This window comes from Propithecus coquereli, unplaced genomic scaffold, assembly GCF_000956105.1.
Source record: "Propithecus coquereli isolate 6110/MARCELLA unplaced genomic scaffold, Pcoq_1.0 Scaffold155, whole genome shotgun sequence".
Lineage (NCBI taxonomy): Eukaryota > Metazoa > Chordata > Mammalia > Primates > Indriidae > Propithecus > Propithecus coquereli.
The window spans coordinates 329246-351250 of record NW_012139969.1 but is presented as its reverse complement, the minus strand read 5'-3'; the positions used below and the strand labels follow the sequence as shown (position 1 = coordinate 351250).

At 40.7% G+C, this 22005-nt stretch overlaps 1 protein-coding gene across 3 annotated transcripts in view; it reads right to left on the bottom strand.

Annotated features, from left to right (window-relative positions):
- The window catches only part of PTPN9 (protein tyrosine phosphatase, non-receptor type 9), a 95493-nt gene that overhangs the window by 22677 nt on the left and 50811 nt on the right, over nt 1-22005 (bottom strand). For 2 of the 3 annotated variants that reach the window (XM_012640605.1, XM_012640606.1), the window contains exons 2-6: nt 16752-16895; nt 13021-13110; nt 12151-12275; nt 5466-5571; nt 1122-1232 (exon numbers count right to left, since the gene is read on the bottom strand). In XM_012640605.1, coding sequence (XP_012496059.1) covers nt 1122-1232; nt 5466-5571; nt 12151-12275; nt 13021-13110; nt 16752-16895 — 576 coding nt within the window. The remainder of the gene's footprint in view (nt 1-1121; nt 1233-5465; nt 5572-12150; nt 12276-13020; nt 13111-16751; nt 16896-22005) is intronic. The other variant, XM_012640607.1, reaches the window with a different exon arrangement.

Here is a 22005-nt window from a genome sequence, read left to right as displayed (position 1 = left end):
TAAAGTCTTTAAGTAGCTTCCACAGAGCCAAATGTCTTCACTTCCCCTCTCCAGCCCAATTCACCTCAGCTATAAAGACCTGCATTAATATTCATTTAATTTCATAATTCCTTACCACAGAAAACTCTGATAATATTTCATCTAACCCTATTATGCCAGTGTTTTATATGCCTTATCTTTCAAGGGCTGCAATCAGTGACTGAGACCATTACGTTATCTTTCAGTCCTGGTACACTCAAAAGACTATAATAGAATTAAGGTAACTTTAGACAACAGTTAAAAAATTGGGAAGCAACAAACTGTTTTAAGAAAAAATGCCAAGAATAGGCCGGGAACAGTGGCTCACGCCTGTAATCCTAAAACTCTGGGAGGCCAAGGCGGGAGGATCACTTGAGGTCAGGAGTTTGAGGCCAGCCTGAGCAAGAGCGAGACCCCGTCTTTACTAAAAACAGAAAACATTAACCAGGTATGGTGGCGCATGCCTGTAGTCCCAGCTACTTGGGAATCTGAGGTAGGAGGACTGCCTGAGCCCAGGAGTTTGAGGTTGCAGTGAGCTATGATGGCGTTACTGGACTCTAGCCAGGGGGACAGTGAGACTCTGTCTAAAAAAAAAAAAAAAAATGTCAAGACTATATATAGAAAGAGACATAGTAAGAGACTCTCCTCCACCATCCCGGTGGTCAAAGGGACTGAATGGGTTGTTTCCAATTGGACGAATTCAAACACCAGTTCAAATAATGCAATTATATTAAAAGCTGTTAAACAGTAAAGTCCTATGCAGTGCTAGGCTAATTCTGGTAGTAGCAGCCATGGCAAAATTACTTCCAGGACACATTCCTTCAGCACTATCTTATGCAAAGTGCTATGGAAAGGGAGAGCCAGATAAACCATGTCCAGTTCCTGACTTCAAGGAGACTGTAGGACAGCGAGAGAGGAAGTCTGTACTAAGCTGACTAATGAATAGAGAGTGTGGGTGAAAACACTAACAGAAGCAGAAAGCGCTCTAGGAGACAAGCTAGGAGGATATTTTTGAAGGTAGAAAATTAATTGGCAGGATTTCACCAGTAGAGATGGGAATGTATCTATTCACCTCCAAATAAGAAAAGGCTGGCTTGCCTTACCCTCTCCCGGACTTTGTCCTTCAGGAGGAGGCTGATGATGGAATAGGGCACTCTGAACCATATGGGTGCTCCCACAATCAGCACCTTCTTCAAACGAGCTGGAAATGCTCCCTGTGGAGAAAATGTATGAGGATTTAAGACCTAATTGGAATTTTGACTGTTTAAGCCCAAAGTTTAGGTTTTCTGCTCTTCTTCACATTCTTACCCAGCAGGGGGTCTACAGCCTACTTCAGGTTTACTTTAGTAGTTAGAGGATAAGTAGCTAAAAGAAAGAAAGAAATTAGAAGTTGATTTACCTTTTAAAAATAACTATGTTAAATTCATGTCAACCATGAGCTTTATGGATCAAGAACTACTCTGACTTTTCTCATCAGCAGTTGTCCCACATGCCACACATCACCACTCACACATGCATCCTGGGAAAGTTCTGCTTATTCGAGCCTGAAGGAAAAATTAGACCATGAATAAATTGAACATTACAGAAACATTTCTCTTTCATAACTTTTCATTCAGTCTACTAATCTGTGTCTGTATAATCATTTCTTTTTTGTCTATTAGTTCATCTATGTATTCAGTTATTCAATCAATCAATATGATCTAGGGTGCATCAAAAGCAACTAAAGTCTAAAAAAATAACAGGAGATACCCTGATCTGCACAAGATGTGAATGAAAACTCATTCGTTCCTAATGCACAGCACTTGGTTTCGTTTAATTTTTCAATATTTCATCCCTTCTCATGGGCAAGATTACCATGTACCATTGGCATTCTAATGGGAAAGAAATCATTCCTAAGAAATCAAAAAAAAGAATAGTAGCTAAATATGTTCTACCCTATTCTTTTTGCCATTTTCAAAACACTGATTCTCAATTTGATAAGTCATTTTCTTTGATCTTTTCGGTTATTCCTCAGTACTACTGATTTAGGGGATCCCCATACACCCCTTTGTAGAGAATAGACAGCATCCAGAACAAAATTTTCCAAGGCCCTGGCTAAAGTCTGAGAAACTACCTCCTCCAAAGATGCAACAAACTCCTTTCAGGGTCTAATACCCAAGGCCCCTTTAACTATCAGATCAAAAATCAGTCTAGAGAAATACCTATATTTCCACAAAATGATAAACAGAAAGTAGAAGCCATCACGCTTTCTTCCTCAGAGCAAAGAGCTACAGACCCAGGCCTAATCCATTTAAGTGTCTGTACAGGACCCTCACAGACTGTCAGTAAACTGTTAACACCTTTGGAAAGGCATCTGGCTTTACAGATCCTTAAAAATGTACATTTGTTGATGAATTCCATTTCTGAGACTCAATTCTAAAGAAATAATCAGAAACACAAAGATGTGCGGAAAGAATATTTACTGTAAATGTATTTTTGATAGTTAAAAATACTTCAAAACTAAAAAGAATATATGAGTCCAAAAATGGGTAGTAGTTAACAAAATATTATATCTTACAATACATTGTTATATAATCTTTGCCATGAAGATTTCAAAGAATTTTTACAACTTTGGAAAATGCTCACAATATAATCTTAAACAGAATCAAAACTATAATCATAATTTTGTTTAAAAAATACATACACATACATATACTTTCACACACAAAAAAGACTGTAAATAACTATAAGAAAAGTTCAACTGAGTTTATCTCTGATAAGTGAAATTAGGAATCATTTTAACTTTCTTTTTTTTTAAATTTTTTTCTATTTTACTTCTCAGCCCTAACTTTCTTCTTTGTATTTTATTCTCTACAATACTTTATACTGCTTTTACTTTTTATAATCTTACACCTATAATCCTAGCGCTCTGGCAGGCAGAGGTGGGAGGATTGCTTGAGCTCAGGAGTTTGAGATCAGCCTGAGCAAGAGCGAGACCCTATCTCTACTAAAAATAGAAAAACTAACCGGGCATGGTGGCACATGCCTATAGCTCCAGCTACTTGGGAGGCTGAGGTAGAGGATCATTTGAGCCCAGGAGTCTGAGGTTGCTGTGAGCTAGGCTGACACCACAGCACTCTACTCACACCAACAGAGTAAGACTCTGTCTCAAAACAAGAAGAAAAAGAGGAACTATTAATATTAGGGGGAAAAAATGTTGAAATGTTTATAACACAGGTTGAGTATTCTTTATAACAGTGGTCCCCAATCTTTTTGGCACCAGGGACTGGTTTAATGGAATATAATTTTTACACAGACCAGTGTGTGTGGGGTGGGTGGTTTGGGGGTGATACAAACACAGTACATTTATTGTGCAGTCAAACCTCTGCTAGTGATAATCTGTATTTGCAGCCGCTCCCCAGCACTAGCATCACCACCTCAGCTCCACCTCAGATCATCAGGCATTAGACTCTCATAAGGAGCACACAACCTAGATCCCTCACATGTGCGGTTTACAGTAGGGTTCGTGCTCCTACGAGAATCTGATGCCACAGCAGGAGACAGAGCTTATGCAGTGACAGGAGCGATGGGGAGTGGCTGTAACCACAGATGAAGCTTCCCTTGCATGCATGCTGGTGGCTCACCTCACACTGTGCAGCCCAGTTCCTAACAGGCCACAGACGGGCACCGGTCTGCAGCCCCAGGGATTGGGGACCGCAGCATTGTAAGAAATGTTTTGAACCAGAAGTATCTCAAATTTTGGATTTTTTTCAGATTTTGAATATTTGTATATACGTAATGAGATATCCTGGGGATGGAACCCAAGTCTAAACATGAATTCATTTGTTTCATATATTCCTTATACATATAGCCTAAAGGTAATTTTATAAAACATTTTTATTAATTTTGTGCATGAAACAAAGTTTTGATTGCATTTTAGTTGTTACTTGTCACATGAAGTCATTTTCCAACTGTAGAGTCATGTTAATACTCAAAAAGTTTTGGATTTTGGAGCATTTCAGGTTTTGGATTAGGGATGCTCAACCTGTAGCAAAAATCAGCAAACAACCCAAGGAGCCATCAACAGAACAGATGTGAAAAAACTAGTATATTCCTCAATGGATGAAGAATGAAAAGAAATGCGTCCTTCAATCCCTCAGTGAAAAAAGAATGAATCACAGCTACATGCTACAATTATGAATGCTAGTAATAAAGTATAATGTTGAGGGAAAAAAGTGAGTCTAAGAAAACAACATACAGTATAAAACCCTTTTTATACAATGTCTGCTGTAGAGCTGTAAGGTCAATAAACACTTCTAAAAATCTAGTTCAGGCAGGAGGGTCTGGGATAAAACTTACCTGTCGTGTACAACGTACACTATTCTGGTGATGGGCACACTAAAAGCCCTGACTTCAGCATTATACAATTCATCCATGTAACAAGAACACTTGTACCCCCTAATATTTTGAAATGAAAAAAATTTAAATAAATAAATAAAAATAAAAATCTAGTTCAACAGTACTCTGAAACAAGGTCCTAGAATAAAGACTACATAGACTCCTAGATCAACGGCTTCCAAACTACAGGGTATGACTCAGTAAGTCCTGAAATCAGGTTAGGTGGTCATGACTGACATTCTAAAAATAGGAAGCAGCATAGCATAATCAAAGTGACTGCACATAAGGGTAAATCTTCTTTTGTGAAACTTTTTTGTTTTGTTTTATAAATATGTACACAAAAAAAATACCCTCATTGTCAATTCTGAAATCTAAACAGCTCTGAAAACCTTAAGTTTCTTTTGTAAGTTTGGACTAATAATTCACTGGGAGGCAAAATCTGACCTTAAAAGACATATGCTTTACTCTTCCCCAGTAATTATGAATAATAATACATTTTATTGCAGACACACTAATGTGTCTATACAGTAGCATATATGCATTACCTTTTAAAGTTCAAAAACTTAAAAACATCTCTGAATCTAAGAGTTTGGGATACAGGATTTTGAACCTATATGTATATAATTTTACATGTATGTGTACAACTCTACATGTATTAATATATACATATAGTTAGCATACATACACTTTTGTGTATTAAGTCAAAATGTAAAACATATTTCTGACTAGACTGAGACCAAAATATCTGAAAAGTCACTGGCTAAGTGACATTTTTCACAGGTGCCATACCTTGGCCTTCATTAGTTCTTCATCTATATAACTCCAAGAAAGGAACATCCCACTTTTATGACCCAGAATGTTCCTGTGCATTTTTTATTTGAATTCCTCCCACTTCACTTTAAAGATCATTTCTCATTCTAAGGAAGCAGATTATTAGTCATTATTCACAGGTGACCTTTAAATTGAACATAATGTCTGAAGTTTACATCATTCCTAAATCTTTTCCCAAAGAATACTAAAAAAATCCTAATCACTGAAGGAGAGTTGAGAGGGCGCTCCCATAACCTTACCTTCAGCAGGTTTAGAACTTTCTTTCCAAGATCCAGCTCAAAGTTGGCATAATTAGAACCGCACATGTCATAGATAAACACCAGTCCATTCCTCTGAGTTTCAAAGCTGTAAGTCAACCATTGAAGAAAACCATTTATAAGTAATAAGATGGATAAGGCAGGTTGAAAACCTAACATACACACACAAAAAGACACAGTATGGGACACAGCTGGGACCAAAATAACTGCCTGGCTGAATACCAGTCTTACAAAAAGATAATTTATCTTTGTATCTGCTATGTTTGTTAATGCAGATTTATCCAGGTTTACCAAATGCCAAACTCCTAGGTTGACAATGCTCCAGAGCAACTAGGTTATCAAAATTTGAACTGTGTTCACCCACCCCTCTGAATCTGCCTAACCAAATCCTGTAACATATTTCACACTCAATCCAAAAGTTTACTCTTCCTTGAAGGTCTCGCTGATAACTGTAATCAAATGTACTACCATCCTTTACTCCCTTGAAGCCCTATAAATCTTCCTATGGATTTTTCTCATGCTCCTAACATACTATGACTTTGCATAGCATGTGATTCTCTCCTAGAGGCCAAGAACCTGTTGTTCAACTCATTACCCCCAAAAGTCCCTAGCACAGCCCCTGCAAATAAATGGTCACTGCACTATAATTCAGCAGGCTGGAATCCCATGTCTAAGAAAATATTTTAGACTTGTGGAACACTGTGTAGAACAAGACTTCCTCTAAGCTCATTGATGGTGAATTTGTCTCTTATAACTCGATGGAGGAAAAGAACAAACCCACAAACGGTCTTTGGAAAGCATTTTATTTTACTTATTTATTTATTTTTTTTTTGAGACAAAGTCTCACTCTGTCATCTGGGCTAGAGTGCCATGGCATCAGCCTAGCTCACAGCAACCTCCAACTCCTGAGCTCAAGCGATCCTCCTGCTTCAGCCTCCCAGAGTGCTAGGATTACAGGCACACACCACCACACCCAGCCTTAGAAAGCATTTTTAAAAGTAGATTAGGCCAGATGTGGTAGCTCACGCCTGTAATCCCAGCACTTTGGGATGCCAAGGTGGGAGGATAGCTTGAGCCCAGGAATTTGAGATTGCAGTGAGCTGTGATGATGCTGCTGCACTCTAACCCAGGCAACAGAGCAAGACCCTGTCTCAAAAAGAAAAAAAAACAACAAACCCACAGGTAGTATCATACTGAATGGGAAAAAACTGAAAGCCTTTCCTCTAAGATCTATAAAGATAAGGATGCCCACTTTCACCACTGTTATTCTACATAGTACTGGAAGTTCTAGCTAGAGCAGTCAGACAAGAGAAAGAAAGGACACCCAGATTGACAGAGAGAAGACCATGTGAAGAAGACACAGAGAGAAAATGGCCATCTGCAAGCCAACGACAGAGGCTTGCAGAAACCAACCCTGCCAACATTTTGATTTCAGATTTCTAGCCTCCAATACTGTGAGAAAATAAATTTGTTTAGGCCACCCAAGAAAGAAAGAAAAGAAAGGGCATCCAAATTGGAAAAGAAGTCAAATTATCCTTGTTTGCAGACAATATGATCTTGTATCTCGAGAAACCTAAAGACTACACCCAAAAACTATTAGAACTGATAAACAAATACAGTAAAGTTGCAGGTACAAAATCAACATACAGAAATCAGTAGCATTGGCCAGGCGCGGTGGCTCAAGCCTGTAATCCTAGCTCTCTGGGAGGCCGAGGCGGGCGGATTGTTTGAGCTCAGCAGTTCGAAACCAGCCTGAGCAAGAGCGAGACCCCATCTCTACTAAAAATAGAAAGAAATTAATTGGACAACTAAAAATATATAGAAAGAATTAGCCGGGCATGGTGGCGCATGCCTGTAGTCCCAGCTACTCGGGAGGCTGAGGCAGGAGGATCGCTTGAGCCCAGGAATTTGAGATTGCAGTGAGCTGTGATGATGCTGCTGCACTCTAACCCAGGCAACAGAGCAAGACCCTGTCTCAAAAAGAAAAAAAAACAACAAACCCACAGGTAGTATCATACTGAATGGGAAAAAACTGAAAGCCTTTCCTCTAAGATCTATAAAGATAAGGATGCCCACTTTCACCACTGTTATTCTACATAGTACTGGAAGTTCTAGCTAGAGCAGTCAGACAAGAGAAAGAAAGGACACCCAGATTGACAGAGAGAAGACCATGTGAAGAAGACACAGAGAGAAAATGGCCATCTGCAAGCCAACGACAGAGGCTTGCAGAAACCAACCCTGCCAACATTTTGATTTCAGATTTCTAGCCTCCAATACTGTGAGAAAATAAATTTGTTTAGGCCACCCAAGAAAGAAAGAAAAGAAAGGGCATCCAAATTGGAAAAGAAGTCAAATTATCCTTGTTTGCAGACAATATGATCTTGTATCTCGAGAAACCTAAAGACTACACCCAAAAACTATTAGAACTGATAAACAAATACAGTAAAGTTGCAGGTACAAAATCAACATACAGAAATCAGTAGCATTGGCCAGGCGCGGTGGCTCAAGCCTGTAATCCTAGCTCTCTGGGAGGCCGAGGCGGGCGGATTGTTTGAGCTCAGGAGTTCGAAACCAGCCTGAGCAAGAGCGAGACCCCGTCTCTACTAAAAATAGAAAGAAATTAATTGGACAACTAAAAATATATAGAAAGAATTAGCCGGGCATGGTGGCGCGTGCCTGTAGTCCCAGCTACTCGGGAGGCTGAGGCAGAAGGATTGCTTGAGCCCAGGAGTGTGAGGTTGCTGTGAGCTAGGCTGATGCCACGGCACTCACTCTAGCCCGGGCAAAAAAGTGAGACTCTGTCTCAAAAAAAAATATATATATATATATATACCTAAAGCAATCTACAGATTCAATGCAATCCCCATCAAAGTATCAATGACATTCTTCATACAAATAGAAAAAATAATCCTAAAATTTATATGGAACCACAAAAGACCCAGAATCCTGAGCAAAAAGAACGAAACTGGAGGAATCACATTATCTGTCTTCAAATTATACTACAGAGCTGTAATAACCAAAACAGCATGGTACTGGCACAAAAACAGACACACAGACCAACACACGAACAAAACAGAAAACCCAGAAATAAATCCACATATCTGTAGTCAGCTTATCTTTGACAAAGGTGCCAAGAACATACAGTGGGAAAAGGATAGTCTCTTCAATAAATGCTACAGGGAAAATGGGGGTGGGAGGTGCAGGGATGTACATTAAAGAGATAGTGAGCCTACTGTGAGACTGAGTTGAGGAACATGTGAAGATAAAAAAAGCATTCCTTAGTTCAATATCCTTGAATCATAAAGACTTCTCGAAGTTGTACTCTTCCACCAAGCCAGATCCTTACCTGCTTTTGATTTATACAAATAAATTATTTGACTGGACTACTCACAGATGATAGCAATAGTTTTCACATCTATTTAGAACTGAAAAAACTGTTAGGCACAAAACACATTCCTGAAATCAGGAGTCTCAATGTAATTTTGTATCCTAATTTTTTGCATCACCTCCTGGGAGTCTCCATACCTTCTCATCCTTTTAATGAAATCCAAGGCAGAAGCACCTATTCATTAGATAAAATTTCAAAAATCTCTAATTCTGAGGTACATGAAAGTTTCTGCAGCAGACTTAGTTTCAACTGTCCCTAATGTCTTATATTAGTGCTAAATCTCGGCTCCTTTTTCACAAACCCAGAGAGACTTTGATTCACTAAGATCTAAGATGCTGCTAAAATGTCCAGCACAATTACTGAGTAGACTTTCCATTTCTCTACGAGCTCATCGAGGGCCAAATTCAAAGAATTATGGGTTTTTCTCTCATGGCTCCGCTTGTGGCAGGGGACTAAAAAAAAGAAAAGTTCAGTGACAGGGCAAAGAGAAGTTAATAAAAATGAGATATGATACATAATGATCTGGATTCCATAGTCCAGGATCAAACTGCTCATCCTATGAAGGCACATGAAATAAATACAAATGCAGTAAGATTTTCACTTTCTGAGGTGTAGAATGTAAGATTTACAATGATAGCTGATTGCTTCCCTGTTGAGTTTGACTCCTGAACTACATGCTACGGGAACACCAAGAAGTTTAAAACAGTCTCTGACATTTGTTTCAAAAGAATCAAGGGTAGGAGGTACATGAGGGGCTACCAATGAAACAAGACTGTTACAGATCTCTCTGAAGATGATGATGATGGGTGTATGGACGTTCACATACCATTCTCTTTCCACTTACAGAGATTTGGAAATTTTCCATTATATAATTTTTTTTTTTTTAAGGCTGGTCAAGTGAAGCAGTGGGACTGGAGTCCATTATATAATGTTTAAAAGAAGGTTCCCAACCCTCAAGGAGTTCATGTTCTAGTGGTAGATGAAAAAAATCTAATAACAGTATAAGATAAATGACATCATAAGGCCATGTATAATTAAGTACATAATGACTGGTATTGATGATGGCTGCTATTAAAGTCAGAGTAAAAAACAATTTTATTTATGACAGGTTCGAGTGGTGAGGGAGCCAGTCATGGAAGCTGGTCCTTAAAAGGATGGGATTCAGTACAGAGGAAGAGCTAGTCTGATGGTAATGGGTTATCAGAACTTATTGACATTAGTGTCACTAAAGTTGGTATTCAACCCACCACTGATAAATTTGACTGGCTAAAAAAAATAATAATAGTACGGAGGAAGAGAAAGAAAAGACCATTCTGGTTCAAGGTAACATGGGAAAACAAGATTTTCCTACTCCCTAGAGAGAATATTTTGCTTAAAGAAAACGGTTCACATTTACTTGCTTATATGCCCCTTTGCATAATCAGTCACTGAGGGTTTTTAAGAAAGGGATGGATATCATGAAAACAAAATTTTTGTTATGTTTACCCATGTGGTTCTCCTGTGCGACTGGCCACTGCCATGCATCCTGCCTTGACTACGTGAGAATTTGACTCTCTAAGCCTCCCGAGGAGGAAGGCCAATACTGGATCTTTTGAAAAAGGAGCCTTTCTTGGGAGGATTGCTTGAGGTCAGGAGTTCGAGACCAGCCTGAGCAAGAGTGAGACCCCATCTCTACTAAAAACAGAAAGAAATTATCAGGACAACTAAAAATACATAGAAAAAATTAGCCAGGCACGGTGGCACATGCCTGTAGTCCCAGCTACTCGGAGGCTGAGGCAGGAGGATCGCTTGAGCCCAGGAGTTTGAGGTTGCTGTGAGCTAGGCTGACGCCACGGCACTCTAGCCTGGGCAACACAGTGAGACTTTGTCTCCAAAAAAAAAAGGAGCCTTTCATTCTCCTGAGCTAAAGGAGCATTTCAAAGGAACGCACATTCTGGATACTGTGCCTGAAGGCCAGTCACAGGAACTGAGAAATTCCACACTTACGCTTCAGGAGTACAGGGCTGTTGAGACTACTGGTCCTCACTCCCTAACAACATTTCCTTTTCAAAATAATGCTGTGTGTGTGGTTTAGCTGTATCTCCCACTGGGCATCAATGGCAGAACTAAGTACTGTGAAACGAACATAAACAAGGCAGTAACAAGTAAACTAGACAGAGAGCCCCACCTCAGAGAATGTCTTAGCTATTCCCATCCTGCAAGGCCACAGCATGACCACCGTGTACACAGCTATCTCTCACTACCTCAGCTCTCAGCCCTCGATATAGCACTTCTAACCCAGAGGACCGCCAAGATGTCAAGAGCAGTAACGAAGTGTAAATGGCAAGCACCAGGGAGAAAAGGAAGAACAGCAGAAGATAATATAGCAGGGTACAAATAGCTCTGGCCAAGAGCAAAGAAACCAGGATCTTAGACCCAGTTGGAATAACATGTGATGACTGCAATAAAGGTGACATAACTTCCTGAGTTTCCAGTTTCTTTGTCAATAGAATTGTAATAATACCATTTACCTTAGAGTGGGAGGGAGAGATGACCTGAGCTGGTTCTTTTTGCTTATGTAACTGTTTTTACTATAAAGGTGATTTTGCTTAACTTTATACTTTTGGGCTCCCCTCTCCTCAAAGTTGATTCTCAAAATCCTCTGAGCTAAATAGCATTATTCGTTTTATAGACAAAGAAACTGAGGTCCCCCACCTACTCAGGAGGCTGAGGTGGGAGGATTGCTTGAGGCCAGATTCAGACCAGCCTGGGTAACACAGCAAGACTCCATCTCTAAAAATTAAAAAAAAAAAAAAAAAAAAGAGCTGGGCCTGGTAGCACAAGCCTGTAGTTCCAGCTACTTAGGAGGCTGAGGCAGAAGATCACCTGAACCCAGAAGTTAGGGTCTGCAATAAGCTATGATCATATCACCGCACGCCAGCCTGAATGATAGAGTGAGACACTGTCTTGGTTACAAGCAAAACAACCAGTGCAAGTCATCTCCCCCTTACTCTCTTCCAATAAGTAATTCTCCATACACTGAGGACTGCTAATAATTGACTTTCTCAGCTTATGTTATCCTGAAATAGAGCCAAGGTGGTAAAGAGAAAGAATACCCACTATCTTGATGGTGCCTGAAAACACGCCCAGCCCTCAAGGACATGGACTGTTTTCTATTCATAGCACTGCATAGAACACATCCTAGGAACACGGTAAAGGCACTACAGAATTTAATCAAGTCAAAAACTGTCACTTTCCTATGTGAATCCAGACCATCTAAAAGATAATCTCGATGCTCACCTATCCACAGCTCTGTCCAGCAAGTAAAACAGAGCCTGAAGTACCACGTGTTGAACTGACTTGTGAGGATGATGCAATCTGGCGGTAAAGAGGGCAATGGAGGCTCCTGTTGGGTCCCGAACATTCTAGAGCAAATAAAACAAGAAACATTAAGAAATCAAATAGAAAATCACAATATTCACTAAGGCTTATGTGTTGGATAAGGGTTTGATACATGAAAAGAACAGATGCTGTCAATACCTCCCCAATTTGTATGAATTGCTCCCAAAAGGGAAGATTATTAATATCATCCCATGCCTGATTCTCCCTGGAGACCACCCCCTGGACCATATTACTGTGGTTAAAAAAAAAACAAAACACACATTCTCTTTGCTCTTCAACTGCAGAGATCAAAAGATGGTTCTGCACTGGCTTCCTAGCTAATTTCCCAGGCAGGATGGCAAAAGAATTAAGCAGCAGGAGAGAATCATAGAACAGGACCATGGTTTCCATACTTTGCCTTAAAAGTAGCATGATATACTTACTGAAAGGCTGAGGTCTCTTGTAAGTGAAGAGCTTGTGTTAAATAAGGAAGGATGGGTGTCTGGTACACTGTATAGTCATCCCAAAGACCCTGATGGATCAATGAAGACACTTTGCTTCTGTACAAGTGATTTTCCATAATTCAATCATTTAATTATTATTAGTAACTCTAATTACTAGTAATTATCACTAAAATAATTTTGTGCCGAACTACACGGCTGCTTCACATCTGTTCCTGACTGTGGACACTCTCTAGACTCAGGGTATGGTATCTAGGAACAAAGTCCACAAGACAACAGCTACAAAGGAAGTAATGAGGCCCTACAAGATAGGTCCATAAAGACTCACTAAGATGGTGAATTTTCCACTGAGGATCTCAGAACGGAGAGGTTCCTCATGAGGTTTCAGCTTCACAATGCCTTCCTTCCTTCGAGTTTCCTAAAAAGGAAGCACAGCAAGATGTATTAATACAAAAATACTGTATGTCCAGCACAGCTTCATGTAACCACCAAATCTCAGAGATAAGGGACTTTAGAAGTCAACTAAATGAATTATGAATTCCTTTGTAACCCCTTTCCAGGTCAGCTAAATGTTATCAGAATTCCTGTCCAAAGCCACTTTATCAGCCCCTTATATAGGGTATTTTTCACTGAATCAGTAAGAATCCCAACCCTGAACACCAACCAGTATGTAACATTAGGGTGCAGAATCAAAGTTCTTAAAACATGCAGCAGCGCTGACTTTGTACCATGATACTAAAATATGGACCCCAAAATCATCTGGAAGCATACATCCTCACACATGCTCCAGGCTTAGGCTTTTGCTCCTGCAAACAGGAGCTCTCCCTCCACTTGAGGCCCTCTCCAACAACAGCTACCATGATGTCATTTTCCACATCTCAATGGCCAAATCCTTTTTTTTTAAGAGACAGGGTCTCCCTGTGTTGACCAGGCTGCCCTGCCTCAAACTCCTGGGCTTAAGCAATCCTTCCACCTCAGCCCCCCGAGAAGCTAGAATTACTGGCACACACCACCACACCCAACTTGATGGCCAGGTTCTTTAAGCTCATCCCCAGTTCCCTCAGCCTCAGTCCACTGCATTCTGGTTTCCTCCCAATCCGACAACTACATTGAAAGCTTCTGCTACAGCGACTAGGATCTTCATGGAACTGAATCTACTGGACATGTTCAGTCGTCCTTTTCAATGACAAGGTTGATCACTCACATTCCCTTTTTGTGGAGACATTCTCTATCTTTCCACATCATGATGTCCAAAAAAAATTTTTTCTTCTTGGTTTTTCCTATTTCTTCAACTATTTCAAAGTGTCTTTGGTGGGCATTTTTTCCTTCATTTGCTCAATCAATTCACTCACTGACTCATTAACTCATCCTGCAAATATGTGTAGAGCAACTATTATGTGCCAGGCACTAAACTAAGTGCCCAGTAAATAAAACAAACTAGGGCTTTGTTTATATTCTTCTCCAATCCATCCATAAAATCAAATTCAGATGCTTTCACAGGCAAGGAGGCAAGACAATATTAGTCACGGGATCACAGGAGAGTGCATGCCTTACCTAAAGCATTCAAATTCAATTTTTAAAACAATAGTGGAACCAAAGAGAGAAAAAGATCTGGGGTGAGGTTCTGTCTTATTTATCTTCCTATTTCTCATACCCTCCCATGATGACCTTCATCCATTCTCATGGCTCCCAATATTCAGCTCTACTTTGGTCTGAAATCTCTATTCCCAGTCCAGATTTCTTGTCTGAACTCTAGGCTCATATCCCAAGCTCAGAGCGGTTTGGCCCACTGCTTTCAGGGAAGACAATTTTTCCACAGCGGGTGGGCAGAGCTCAGGCACCGATACATGATGGGGAGCAGCTGTCAATACAGATGAAGCTTCACTCGCTCACCTGCTGCTCACCTCCTGCTGTAAGGCCTGGTTCCTAAGTTTCATGGAAGACAATTTTTCCACAGACGGGGGTGGGGTAGGGGTGGGCTTAGGCGGTGATGCAAGGACCATTAGCGGGCTACAAACCGGGGGTTGGGGATGGCAGGCTTAGAGGACATGTCTGTTTGGATATCCCAAAGGCATTTCAAATTTAACATGACCAAATTGAACTCATGACCTTCTCTCCCCACATACCTGCACCCACTTCAGTGTGTCTGAAATTAGTGAATGCCACCACTATTTACCCAGACACCCAAGTCAGAAACCTGAAATCCTTGACTCCTCCCTCCTTACATACCAGTTTAAGCAACCCTGTCCTAACAGTTTTACTTCTAGAACCTGCCTACTTTTCTTCATCTCTCCTGACATTATTCTTTTTGATTTATTTATTTTTTTGAGACAGAGTCTTGCTCTGTTGCCTCTAGAGTGCCGTGGCTTCAGCCTAGCTCACAGCAACCTCAAACTCCTGGGCTCAAGTGATCCTCCTGCCTCAGCCTCCCGAGAAGCTGGGACTGACTACAGGTGTGGGCCACCACGCCCGGCCCCGACATTATTCTTAATAACACTACAATCATCTCTCCCAGTAAGTACACTGCCTTCTAATTGGTCTGTCTCCAGCACAGCCCTTCTGTTCCATACTCCAAAGCACAGTGAGAAAAAAATCTTTTCAGAATGCAAATATGACCAAATCATTCCACTGCTTATATCTTCAATGAACTTCTCTGCCCTTCAGGAAAAGCAGATACTCTTTGATCTGGCCTTGCTTACCTCTGCTGCTCAATCTCTTACCATGCCCCCACCCACACTCAACATTTCTGCTCAGCTGAATTTCTTTCTTTCCACTGAGCATTTGAACTTGCTGTTTTCTCTGCCATATTCCCCCACCTGCTTGATTCCTGCTTATACTTCAGATCTGAATGTAGAAGTCATTTCCTTCAGGAAGGCTTCCTTGACCCTCCTAACCCAATGTGCTTCCACAGAATCCATGCGGCCCTATTGTAGCATTTCTATAATTGTTTACTCTTTTTTTCTAAATAGTAATCTCTATACCTGGAACATGGTAGGTATACAATAAATATCTGTTGAGCAAATACTGAATAAGCTGACCCAAAAGACAAGTGTATTAGTCCTAAACTAATCCTAGTGCGTGCTTTCTTGCTTATTTATTTATTTATTCATTTATTTAGAGACAGAGTCTCACTCTGTCACGTGGGCTAGACTACACTAGTGGCATCATCATAGCTCACTGGAATCTCCAACTTCTGGGCTCAAGCAATTCTCTCGCCTCAGTCTCCCTAGTAGCTGGGACTATAGGCGTGTGCCACCATGCCCAGCTAATTTTTTCCATTTTTAGTAGAGATGGGATCTAAGAGATCCTCCCACCTAGGCATCCCAGAGTGCTAGGATTACAGGTTTGAGCCATCGTACCCCGCCAAATTTTATTTTTTAATTTAGGGAGATTTTGTATCTCTTCAGAAGGATTTTCTGAACCCAAAGTAACATGCCACACAGTGTTTATCAAGGATAGTGCTCATTGAGAAAGCAAACATAAGCACAGATGCAGAGTCTGTGCCCCCTCAAATAACAAAAACCAAAACAAAGATCAAAAATAGTAAAATGCTAATATAGCTATATTACATAAAGTACTGTTAAGAAAATGGACCTAGCTAATACAGTAGTTCTTTTCCAGGGCGAAAGCTTCCCTTCCTGAACTGCCTATTAAGCTCAGCATTCATCTGAATGGCAAGTTTCTAAAAACCCCAAAGATCCTGAAAACCAGGGGAGTAAAAGGGGCACGTGGCCAGAGGTCAGTGAGGAGAGCTAGGACTCAAACCCTACGAAGGGTGAACCGCTATCCCACCACCAAGATGCTGTCAGGCTGTTTCCTCAGTCTCAATCATTAGAAGTGGCGTGCTGGTCTACAGTCGGAACTGAAGCACGTAAGGGGAGCCTTCCAGGAACGGCCTTGCCCAGCATCAGTTGGCACAAGAGCTCTGGGATACTGATCCATTTTTTACCACAGTGGAGAACACGTAGAGAACCAAAGTGTGTGTCGAGCATGGGAGAGAGAACAGCAACACTTAGAAAGCCCAACTGCCACAGGTATGGTCCACCCCGAGCAACGTACTCTGTAGGAGTGGAATAACTCTACGGCGCGGAGCACATCAAACTTCCTGGCCATGAGGAACTTGACAGCCACGTTCCAAGAGAGCGGAGAAACATTGTACTGCACTGTCCACTTGTTAATCTCTTCAAGAAACTGCTTGGTGGCCTGTTTGACAAAGAGAGTAAGAATCATGAGTAAGAGGAGAACATATTTATGAAACCAAAAAACAAGCAATCAAAAACTATCATCCTTTCTCCAAGCAAGCCTGAACCAAAAGTTTACTACAGGGAGCAAAGAAAGACAAAAAAAGGCAGAAACTGGTCTGAAACCAGAAATAGTTAAAATTTATATAACTCATCCAGGCATGGTGGCTCACGCCTGTAATCCTAGAACTCTGGGGGCCAAGTGGGGAGGATAGCTTGAGCTCAGGAGTTTGAGACCAACCTGAGCAAGTGCAAGACCCTGTGTCTATTAAAAAATAGAAAAATTAGCCAGGTGCAGTGGTGCAACCTATAGTCCCACCTACTCAGGAGGCTGAGGCAGGAGGATCACTTGAGCCCTGCAATTTGAGGTTACAGTGAGCTATGATGACACCACTGCACTCTAGCTGGGGCAACAGGGTAAGACTTTGTCAAAAGAAAAAAGAGAGGGAGAGAGAGGGGAAGGGGAAGGGGAAGGGGAAGGGGAAGGGGAGGGAGAAAGGAAAAAGAAAGAAAAAAAATTTTGTATAACTCGGTGAGGCTAGAAGCCAGAGCCAGGTTCAGAGAGCAGGAATTTAGCACAGAGATGGACTAATGAGGGGGACACCAAAACAAGATGTAAATTCCTGGCTCCAAAGCAAAAAAACAGAATTATTTTGGGTGTTGTTGTTGTTGTTGCTGTTTTTAAGAGGAAAAAAGGGTGGCTGGGCCCTCTGAGGGATTATTGCATAATGTACAGTGTAGTATAGCAATCTCAGCTGCTGCCTTTCACAAGCCAATTGGACACAGCAAAACAATCAGAAAATGGTTCTGGCACTGGAATTAGCAGAACTATTTGAGAATACCAAAACTATTAAGAAGAATTTAACAAATCAAAGGCTAAGTGTTCTTTGTGTTGACTGACCCCACAGGACCTCTTCATGCTTTACACGGTAGCCCAAAAAGGGGACACTAGTGCCTGGAGAGTCATTAATAGCCCCGCTGCATGGTGGTGTGGCGGAGGGGTGGGAAATTTTCATTTTCACGGTCTGACTACAAGCTGACAAGATGCCTGTTTCTAGAACTGTTCTTACATGTTGACTAACTCATGTTTTTATGCTTTCTTGCCCGATTTCTCCTTACATTATAACCAATTTCCTCTCCAGCCAAACTACCCTTTTGTTTCTTCATTTTAGAATGATTTGAATTGAGATTTTTTGCATGCATTCTGAATTGCTAAAAGCTCTCTGCGTGACTATTCTGTCCCTTCCATTCAGAAACTTTTCTCAGCTGTTGGTTCACAATATGATCAACCTGATGAGAATTCTCAATTCTTTTTTTTTTTTAAGAGACAGGGTGTCACTCTGTCACCCCGGCTGGAGCACACTGACGTGATCACAGCTCACTGTAACCTTGACTCCTCGCCTCGAGCAATCCTCCTGTTTCAGCATCCCAAAGTGCTGGGATTACAGGTGTGAGCCACCCCACCCAGCTGAGAATTCTGAATTTTAACCATACCACTATTCTTGATCAACCCACAGTTAAGATTTATTTATTCAGATTTATTAAGCACCTATTATTTGTTAAGCTAGTACCTGTGCTAAGAAGTATAAGGAATACAAATTTGCTTTGAAAGGTGTAAGATCAACATACTAAGTGACTATGGACAAGATAATTTTCTCTCTTCACTAATTTTTCAACTGAAAAATAAGGGGAGAAAAAGTTAACAGCAATGAGCTACTTCAGAGTCTTGGCAACAAGTCCTACCTGGAAAATACAATCCAAATTGCTACATACTATTTAAACAACCAAACTAGAACTGCAGGACAGTCAGCAATACCTCACGTCATGGCACCTGATTCATCCCCCAATTTCTAGGAAAGGGCACGATATTTTATAAACCAGGGAAAAGTCTAATTGGCCTGGGAGGCTGGATCTGAGCTTTAGAGCCTTTCAACAGAGCCAATATAACTTACATCACTGGAAAAGGAGAGAACCAGCAAAACCAATGGGGCAAAGTGTACGAAAAGATCCAGGAAATAAAGGCTATAAAGAAAAGCTTTCAGAAGATCACTTTGGCTCAGAACCAGCTGAAGCCAGACCAGAGAAATGAGTCCCAGAGAAGACAACGGAACAAACTCAGAATGCTCCCAAGAAAATAGTTTGAGTTGCCTCTGTGGAGTTGAGGGGCCAGCATCAGAATGAGGAAAGCTGGAAGGGAGAAAAAGTGGGCACAGAAAGATCCCACCAACAAAACTCCAACCAGTCAGGAAGGTCCCCAGGAGACTTTGTAAATGGTATTTGTTTTTCAACTAATGTATTATCTTTGAAATCCAGTCCTTTTATGGGCTTCTCTAATGTTGCCTGTAGAATAAAACACCAGAATAACAGGAACATACTTCACCCACTCCTTAGCTGGGTATACAATCTCAGATAAAGCAATGTATAGGCAGGAGGGGTAGATCTAAATGACCAGGAAGTGATAGGAACTCATCATATATCCCTCTGTTAAGGTGGCTTTTCATTTTCCATATAAACCATGCCTTAGTAAGAGAAAGGCACACAGGTTTCACACATTTCCTTCAAAGTACATCGAGCCTTCCTTTTTATTAAACTCAGTTCCTCCAAGGTTCTTGATGTCCTGTAGCTCCCAACAGCCCTTGCCTTGGGCTGACCTCTGTCCCCCTGCTGGTCAGGATGTTATTCTTGGCTTTAAGCACGGGAACAATTCCTCCTGCTTTGGCCTGACCAGGCCTTGCGTGAAGAGTGCAGTGCACTGTGAACAGCGATGCGGTATTTACAGATACAAACACACACACATATCACCTGCTCCACTCAGCCTCTGATTCATGCTCCCACATCCCCATCCTTCTGGTGAAAGAAACGAAGCTCTCTGAAAGGAGTCCAAAAGAATGGGCTCATCTTCAACAGCCTTCCTCTAGACAGTTAATGAAATGTCTTCCTCTGCTTAACACGTGGATTCAGCGTAACCACTGAGTACAGACTGTTTTGTGGCCCTGCTGGTTAGCAGAAAACAAGTCCCAGCAACTTTAATGAGCAAGACACTCTTCAGAAGGAATAATTGAAATTTTTAAAATTAATATTCAATGTATTTTCTGGTAAAAAGAAAGAATGGGGCAAAAGATGAATCACAGCTTAGGAAATATTTCAACTCAAGGTCACTGGTCTGAATCTATCTAGATTTGTGAGTAACCACAAGTTATTAATACCTAGAAGCTAAGGAGTGATCACAGTTCAAATAGCTGTGGTCTGAATTGATGTACAGAAAAATTATTAGTAACACTGCCACTTACAACCCTCCTCAACCAGCTTTTCAGGTAAGGGTAAGATTTGTTCCAGCACAGTCAAAAGGCTTACTGTAATTACATACTTCTCCCACAATCATGTTTAAATAAATAAAAACAAGTTTCTTGACTATGGCCATGAAGATAAAGATACTAAAGAACCTGCCATAAAACAGCTGAGAAATCTGCCAATTAAGCAGGGTACACTGGATACCATTCACTGGTGTTGAAATAATGGTATCGGAGAGAATAAAGCCAACAACACAGTCTTCATGTTACAGCAAACTCCCAAGAGCAGCTGCAATTTTGAGATGAACATTGAGCAAGGGACTAGCCACCCAAAAGGTCAAGAAAAATGTGCTGGTACCCTCGGTTCCACAGGCAGTACGTTAAATCCTGTGTTCTAAGACAACCTGGGAGAGAGTGAAGAGCCAGACCTATAAGAAACCTGCTCTTGAAATAAATAGAAAACTTCTGCCTCCTGAGATGTCAGCTACCTAACCTCCGAGGAGTAATACTAGTGTGGGTTTGGGAGTCAGAAAGAACCAATCCATCTTCTTACTCACTGCTGTGTATTATTTGGGCAAGTCATTCAACCTCTCTGAGCTTCAATTTCCTCATCTAGAAAGACAAGGGTTGAATGAAACAATGGATGGAAAAGCATCCACTACTGTGCCTAGCACGTAGTAGGGTAAGTGGATGAATGTTCATTCTCTTTTTTCTTTACTCCAGTCATTTCACAATAAAACTTCTTTTAACAGAGATATGGTTTCTCAGAATCACATGAACTCTGTTGCTTCCCTTTAGCCTGCACCAATTCAATCTCTCTCATCCATTTTATCCAAAAGCATAAATTTAAATTAGAAACCTCAAATATGTATTCAACTGAAAGAAAAAACAGTCTCTAAAGGAGCAACTCTTCCTCATTCAAGGGTCTGTGGCGATACAGAAGAAACTGAATCCAGAAGTATTTAAGCTTTTAGCTCCCATCTCTAAATCCTTTTGTGTCTACTTTCAGACTACTCTGGCTTCCCCAGGGATTAACACTGCCATCCTGAGCACAAGTTCTTTTTAATAGCATCAAACTGACTAGGGGACTATTTCTCATTATAATAAAGGAACAGTTCTGTGCAGGACAAACACTACGCAAAAAATGCAGTCAGTCTCCCTGTGCTGAATACCTAAATAAGGAAAGCCACCTAATGTAAGACTCCATGTCTGGCTTTTACCAAATTGAAAAAGTTACCTCTGTATTTCAGCAAATATGCTGTTTCCCCATTATTTCAGTGACAGATGCGTCAGTAACGACCTTCCCTTCATGCCTGTTTTCCCCTTTCCGTCATTGTGAATTTTTGCCTTTCTATGTCTATTAACCCCTCCAGTCCCCATCAATCTGCTGCAGAATCTGAGCCAAGACACACTAGCTTGCTATAAGGCAGCAAGAAAAGGTTTGCTGAATTTCTAAACTAAAACTACAATTTTTCCATTAGCACTTTGTTACTATGCCAAACATGGAAATAAACCTAGTCTTTCTGAATTAATATTTATTTGATATGGTTTATCTTAAATATTTTCATTTTATCAGGAAAATATCGACTTTTCCTAAAATGTGATTTTGACAGAGAGGATGATTTCTTAAATAGGGTACTGTTGCACTTGGGATGGGAAAACTTTTAAGTAAATTGTCTGATTTTATCATGCTATAAAACAATGTAATAAAGGAAATTTGCAAAAAAGGAAAATGTCACCCACAATCCCTTTATCCTACACAGCTATTTTAATGTTTTTAAT